General features: G+C 36.8%; 1 protein-coding gene across 1 annotated transcript; it reads right to left on the minus strand.

Moving 5' to 3' along the window:
- Window positions 1–259: 259 nt before the first annotated feature.
- LOC149539686 (F-box/LRR-repeat protein At3g03360-like) lies at window positions 260–2,858 on the minus strand. The gene is made up of 2 exons (XM_089800909.1): window positions 1,159–2,858; window positions 260–1,061 (listed from the first exon to the last, which is right to left on the minus strand). Exons 1-2 carry the CDS (start codon window positions 2,245–2,247, stop codon window positions 618–620), a joined length of 1,533 nt encoding a protein of 510 aa, XP_089657035.1. The 5' UTR covers window positions 2,248–2,858; the 3' UTR covers window positions 260–617.
- Between the last annotated feature and the right edge of the window lie 4,801 nt (window positions 2,859–7,659).

A 7,659-nucleotide genomic window follows, 5' to 3' on the forward strand; every position in this document is an offset into this window, starting at 1 on the left:
AGAATTCTAATTATGGAGCATACATTATTGAGAAATTTAGAATACTAAGATACATTAATCTCACAATGATGTCATTAATTATATTATACTATTAGACCTAAAAATTGAGTAGACTCTTTTATTATTTATAGTACACTTAAATTGTACCACTCCACTAGCAACTCACTCAATCTAAATAAATTTTTATATAATAATTATACATTCATTAATCATATATTTTACTTATTTATTTTCTATTCAAATAGATGTAAAACAGCAATTTAAAAAGTAAAAATAAATAAGCTTTGTAAAAAGAATACATTACTTGTTTGAGTGGAATAGCATTGATGTTTGAAGAGTTCATCATTCAAGCAAAATCACTGACCTTTGGAAGCAAGAACTTTCTAAAATTATGGTACAATAGATAATTCCCTCTTCTGATATCTAATATGCACTCGAGACTCCATAGAACGAATCTTGACTTTAAAATGAAATTGAAGACAAAATCTGGACAACTAAACCAGTCATTCCTTAGATGCATTCAACCTTCTATCTGTACTATTGTCAGTAAAATATCTAAAATGTATGAAGTCTTAAGCCTTAAAAGGAAAAGATGAGAATAAATATATAAATCCATTTTAAAAACGTCTTCGTCTAAAGTACTGTCCATAGTCGGAATCATAGTCTATATCGTCTTCCTCTTCTTCCTCTTCTTCCATATACTCTTCATCCCTATCCCAATATCCATCGTATGAAAACTCCTCATCCTCATCCTCTCGTTCCAAGTAATACTCTTCATCCTCTTCATCATCCTCCCTCAACAATTCTATTTCTACCTCTTCAGAAGCCCGTTTCAGACTTAGTAACAGATTTTTGAACTCCGGCTCATCAAAACCCTCAAAGCAATACGGCCGATGTACTGTTAAAGTAGTTAATGAAGGAGAATTTCTTAGAACAAAACCCAACACGGCTACGTCTTCTTCGCTCCAATGTGATGTAATATGAAGATATGCTTTCTTCAGATTTGGAAACATGAAATCTGATTTCCCCTCGGTCTTTTCTCCCCTTACCACTGCAGTTCCCTGCCATACAAAATTGGCCGATTGATGTGACAAAAAACCCAACATCTTGGTTGATAAAACTTTGGATCTCAAATGAATGATAAAAGAAAAACGTTACCATTATAGATGCAAATACTTTGAGTTCTTCAAGGTCGGGAAAGATGCCAACAAGACTTAATGGACAGGAGAAGCCTTCGACTCCTGGTGATGAGAATCTTATAATAGGTGAGCCAAGGAATCTTGACGCTGAGCATTTTGTAAGGGATAATTTTCTCAACGACACAATGCTTGAATTACTTGAATACCCTTCAATTGACAGTGCTTCAAGCGATCCAACCTTATCTAGAAACACACAAGACTTCATCTGCATTTTGGATAACATGTAGCAATCCCATACTTTGAGCTCAACCGAATTATAAGAATTTATGTGCACTTTAGCTAAGCGGGAATTGCTACCTATTTTGACTCGACACAGTTGCGGACAGTCTGCTGTCAAGGATTCTACAAAAGAACAACCTAATAAGATCAAACAATTGAGATTGGCAGCTTGGACTTTTGAATCTATCAATTCTTCACAACTTAAGAGCACCAACTTCTGGAGAACAGGGCATAGCTCTAGGAGTCCTTGCAGACTCTTGTCAGTCAGATTCTCAATGTTACGTAGACAACAAGTTTTCAGGGATGCAAAATTCTCGGATGGGGTGGGCTGGGGAATTCCTGGAATCACGAAGCGGGAAAGTTCCAAATCCAGGAGGGCATTACAACCAAAAACAATAACAGGTAGATCCATTTTCATGCCTCTGAAATCTGCATCAACTTTAAGAAGCATCTTTTTCACTCCTTTTTTGGCCGCATGATGAATCCATCGCTCTATGTCAATTTTCTCCAATAAATTATTAAATGCAGAATGGTGAAACATACTAGAAATATGAAAGTCAAGACTCTCAAGAGGGGCATCGTGCCGCATCAGAATGTGCTCCATTGTCTGTCGGAAGTCTACACTATCTTCTTCTTCTCGATGGAATAGATAGCTGAAGAAGTCCGGAGAGAAATGAAGATGGGGAATTTTAGTCCAAAGGAATCGCCACTTATGGCAGAGAAGGGAGGAGCGTACGGCATCAATGAGGGGAAGGCGGGTGATAATGTTAGAGGAGATAATGCTTTCTGGTAACTCATTTAACCTGCACATAAAATCCTGAGCTGCCATTGTTCAAAATCTTCAGACTCCAGATACTCTGATTACTCGACCTCAATTGCCATGTTTCTTCAGATTGCTGTAAAGCAGCCCCATCAATGAAAGAGAATGATTTCAACATTAAGACTATACTGAAAAATAATCTTTAATACACAGCTCGTTGCATAAAATACACTTTTACTGTTCAGCACTGAGCAAGCAGCAAAGCTAGAAATGAATGTCTGAATTATTGATATTTCAAAAATGTAATTGGCTGGTTGAATATTTTCGTCTTTTCCTTTTGAAAAAGAAAAAACGAGAGAGAATGATCTATGCAGCATGTAAACAGGTGTTGTGTTGCCAAATTTTTAAAAAATTAACCATAATTCTAACAAAAGATGATGCAATGGTTGTATGGACTGTATATGTCCTATACAATATTATGATAACTAGTTGTTGCAGCCTACTTCATTATCATATGCCCATTAACATGTTGAACATTCATTTTCCATGGAGTATAGATTGACATTGATACTGATGTATTCTATCTAGCCACCAAATAAGACCTTGATTTTCTAAAAGATTTCAAGCTTATTAAGCACTTTTTCCAACTGCGCGATGAAAGAGAGAAAATATCTTAATATATTTGTTTTCAATCTGATTTCTGTAGAAGCAGAAGTGACCACATCAAACACCATTGTACAATAAAACACTATCTTCAATTTACCTGTAATTTTTAAGAGTATATTTTCACATACATATTTACTTCGAGGCCAAACTCTCATAGTTTGAAATTTTGTGGGAATTCAGTGTTCCATCAGTTTGAGAGTTAAAAAAGGAATCAAGATAGTACACATGTTTAGTTGTATTGTCAGTCACATCTAGTTTGTTGTAAACTTTATTAGTCTATGATACTGATGCAGCATTGTAGAGGCTGGAGGTGGAAGTGGATACGGACAGGTGCTGGAGGGGTACGGGTGCCACTCGAATGCCACTCATAGGCACCCGAATGCATCCAGAAGCATCTGGATGAATCCAGGTGCCTGTGATTGGCACCCGGATGACACCCACACAAGCATCCGAACACATCCGGGTGCCTGTGAGTGACATTCAGGTGGCACCCACAGGGAAGCTAGGAGCATCCACAAGCATCTTCAACTAAAATTCCTTCATTCTTGTCCTCTAATATAACTAAAGTCCTTCATTCTTCCTCTACACTCTTCAACAGTATTAATGAATGCATCTTGTAGAGGTGATCTTATCCATTCTGATTTTCTTGGTTAAAAGTATTTTTGAGTTTTGTGCTAGAAGCAGCGTGAGGATATCTTCTTCCTTTTAATTGTACAAAAGAGTTCCTGTATCATTAGATGAAGATGCCTTGAGTGTTCTTTTAATGCATTGTTTCAACATAGCACTCTTCTTGATGATTAATAATGGTGATCCGTGCTGTTTACTCTAGTATCTCATTCACTTCCATTGCATTTGCTATTCAAACGAGTTAAATGTGCTGAAGTGTTTAAGTTAAATCAAGATTTATACCAGAGAAATTCAAACTCAGCGGTGGGATTGTAGATACCTATTTGTGAAGAAGACATGCTGCATTTAAAGGAAATGTACACTAGCCTCCTTCCAAACCTGACACTATTCTACTGTCTTATTATTTATAAGATTAGATAATCAACTGATTACTTATGTTGCTTAGATAGCTGCTGCTGTTCACTTGATATCAATTGCTTGCCTGTTCTGTCTGAGATTTGTTCATATAATAATTATCTAATATTTCAATTATATGATTAATATTTCCCTGACAAATTTGAATTGTAATAAATGCCTTTTTTTTGCTCACACCCTGGAGATAATTGATGTTTAAGTTTACCTTGGCAATGATGTTGCATGCATATATTCTAATCACTTTTCTAGCCTTTGAACATTGTAGATGTCTATTTGTGAACAAACAATGTAGGTCATCTTTTAATCTTGAAGGTAAGAATACAAGACTAAAATTACTTGTTTCATTTCTTTGCATATAGATATACATATTACATAGTATAACTGTATACATACATACATCTCTCCCCAAAAAAATCTCACATTCGCATCTGAATTGGTAACTTAGATTGTAAAGATTACTGACAAGGAAATGCTCATTATAATGTGGTTAATTGAACTAATTTTAGACCCATACAGTTTTGACAAATCCAGCAATAACAAGATGTAGAATCATTTTTTTTGGGTTTGAACTCAACTCTTTTTCCATCGTCTGCCAAAACTGTTCTTATTTGACATGATTAACCAGATTCCTCTAAGAAAACTTTAATACGGACCTTCCTAGAGCTGTTGCTTCAATCTATTCAAAATAAACGAAAAGTGGATAAAAACACCACTATTAAGGACTTTTAGCTCAATAATACACCACAACCTATAAACAAATTCCACTTGTTCATAACAAGGCCTCACAAACAACAATTACTTCGCATAAACATGTAAGCTCTTCAGAATTACCTCCTGCTCTCGAGAACATATCAAGGCAAACATAGTCAAGCCAACTAAAAGGTGAATGAAAACAATCCTTGTGCCAGTTACAAATCTAGAACATGAAAATAACGCCTGTATGCATAAAACTTACTTATGAACACCAATCTAACGAGTACAAATAAAATTATTTATGAACGCCAATAATGCAATCAGATTTAGTACTCCAATCAAGCGATCCATTTAATAAAAAAACGGATTTATGAACATGAATTAATTGATCAGATTTAATACCTACATTATAAAAAATTACTTATGAACACCAATTTAGTATCCACCATCATACATCTACTTCAGAAATACCATTACTTATTCCATTTCAATAAAAATTTGAGCGTTTTATAATAAATCTAATTTCGTTGTATATAGTTATATTATTTTAGAGTCATATTTTCCATGAGTAATCATTTACAAGAATCCATTCCTTATGAGAATGAATGAGAATGAATGGAACACTTAGCATTCATTGTATGTGGGTGATGCTTAGAGATGTAACACTAGGAGTTCCTAAAAGTCACGCATCTCACTACCTGATGGGGACACAACCCAAGAATAGAATGGACACAACAGAAAAGGAAAAATTATATTAACTGAGAAAATAAGCTAGTACAAACAGTACAGGAAAATAAACTTCAAAACATGCCCTAAGGGCTTACAATAGCATAAATCTGGAGATAATTTCTCTTTTCAGTACCTCCTCTCAAACTCCACTTCGAACTGCCTTTTACAATGCCAGGAATCTTCTTAAATAGACCCCGGAGGGTTAAGGACTAGGAGTACATTCTAGAAAGTGTTAGTAGGCATCCACCGACCAAATAGAAGGTTCCAAAAGCTGCGTTAGAAGTCGGTGCAAATCTAGAAGAATCTAGAAACGGTAACCGAACTTTCGGGAGGCATAACTTTTGAACCGTAGCTCCGATTGACAAACCGTTTACATTTTTGGAAAGCTCTCGAAGCGCTCTATAGCCCTATGGACAAGATTCACTCATCCCCCATTTTTCAGTCCTTTTCGAGGTCATTTAATGCCCCTAACCTGACTTTGAAGCATTCTTAGGAGGTCTCCAAAACCTGAAAAACTGCAATAACTTTCAAATTGTGGGGCCTTTTGACCTGATTCTTTTTCTGGAATGCTCTAAATCACAATTACATTCATCTAGCCAATTCACACCTTCTAGGTCACCAAAATGATGGCCAAATTGCATGCTCCTATTTTTTCGGGATTTTCTAGCACACTGATAGTTGAACTGTGAGAGTTGGAACCTTTATTTGACCCAAATGGGTGTCCAAAAATGAAAACACATGAAACAGAAATTAAGTCTAAGTACATTTTTTTGGGTGACACAGGATTGCCCTTATACCTCTGGATGCTCCTGCATCAGACACCCAGGGTAGATTGAAAAGTGACCCTGTCACTTTATGAATGGTAGAGGAAATCCCAAATGGGAAACCTCAACTGTTGAAATCCAAGTTGAGTCCTCGATCGGTCATCCTTTCCATTTGACCAAATACTCTTCATACTGCCTGTTTCTGGTACTCCTACCCACACGATGATCTAGAATGTCTTCTATCTCCTCCTTAGAAGCAGGAATTGGACATGGCTCTAACACCAGCTCCTCATCTGCACCATCATTATGATATTTTGTTAAATCTGCAATGTTGAAAATGGGAGAAATGTGAATACCATCTGGTAGCTCCACTTCATATGCATTTCCTGAGTCATGTTTCTTCAAAATTTTGCAGGGGCCAAATTTCTTCATTTTCAGCTTGTTGTAAGTACCGGCTAGAAATCTTTCTTTTTGTAAGTGCACCATGACTAAATCCCCTACTTGGAATTCCTTATGTCTTCTCCTTTGATCAGCCCTAGCTTTATACTCTTGATTCATCTTGGTAATGTGTGCTTGAACCTCATGTAGACGCTTGATATGTTCAACAAATTCCTCAGCTTCAGCACTTGTCCTCTCCCCTTGTTCTATCTTCCTCAGCTCTAGTGCAATCCTTGGGCTACTCCCATATACAATTTGGAATGGTGATTTTCCAGTACTCCTATTTATAGAGTTATTATAAGCAAACTCTGCCTGTGGTAGAATCAAATCCCATCCCTTGGGCTTATCCCCAACTAAACATCTCAGCAAATTGCCCAAACTTCTATTTACCACTTCTGTTTGGCCGTCAGTTTGTGGGTGATGCGTGGAACTGAATTTCAAGTCTGTTCTCAACTTTTTCCACAATGTCCTCCAGAAATACCCCACAAATTTAGTATCTCTGTCAGAAACTATACTCCTTGGAAGACCATGTAGTCTTACCACCTCTTTAAAAAACAAGTCTGCAATATGAACAACATCATGAGTTTTGTGGCATGGAATGAAATGTGCCATTTTGGAGAACCTATCAACCACCATGAATACTGAGTCATTACCCCTTTGTGTCCTTGGCAATCCAAGAACAAAATCCATACTTATGTCCTCCCATGGCCTTGATGGAACAGGCAATGGCTGATATAGGCCAGTATTGTAACTAAACCCCTTGGCAACTTGACAAACCTGGCAACTCTGTACAAACTTCTTCACATCCTGTGAAATTTGAGGCCAAAAATAATGTTCTCTAAGAATGGCAATGGTCTTATGTCGACCAAAATGTCCTTCCATCCCTCCATTGTGTTTCTCCTTAATCAGATTTTCCCTCATGGAACTTCTTGGAATGCACAATTGACTACCCTTGAACAACATGCCATCCTGAATCAAATAGTCTAACCACTTGGTTCTATCTACAACAACAGGTTCTTTACAAGCTTTCCATGCTTCGGCAAAATCAGGATCCTCGGGGTACAAATTTTTGAGTTCATCAAACTCAACTACTTCAACCTGCATTACTGTAAGCAACAATTGTCTCCTACTTAGTGCATCTGCAACCCTG

Source organism: Cupressus sempervirens, chromosome 9 (assembly GCF_028749045.1).
Source record: "Cupressus sempervirens isolate cs-2001-9-10 chromosome 9, ASM2874904v1, whole genome shotgun sequence".
NCBI lineage: Eukaryota > Viridiplantae > Streptophyta > Pinopsida > Cupressales > Cupressaceae > Cupressus > Cupressus sempervirens.

Coding starts and splice junctions, on each gene's coding strand:
- LOC149539686 (XM_089800909.1), bottom strand. CDS start 2,247: ATGGCAGCTCAGGATTTTATGTGCAGGTTAAATGAGTTACCAGAAAGC. Junction 1,062..1,158: donor AAGTATTTGCATCTATAATG/GTAACGTTTTTC, acceptor TTTGTATGGCAG/GGAACTGCAGTGGTAAGGGG.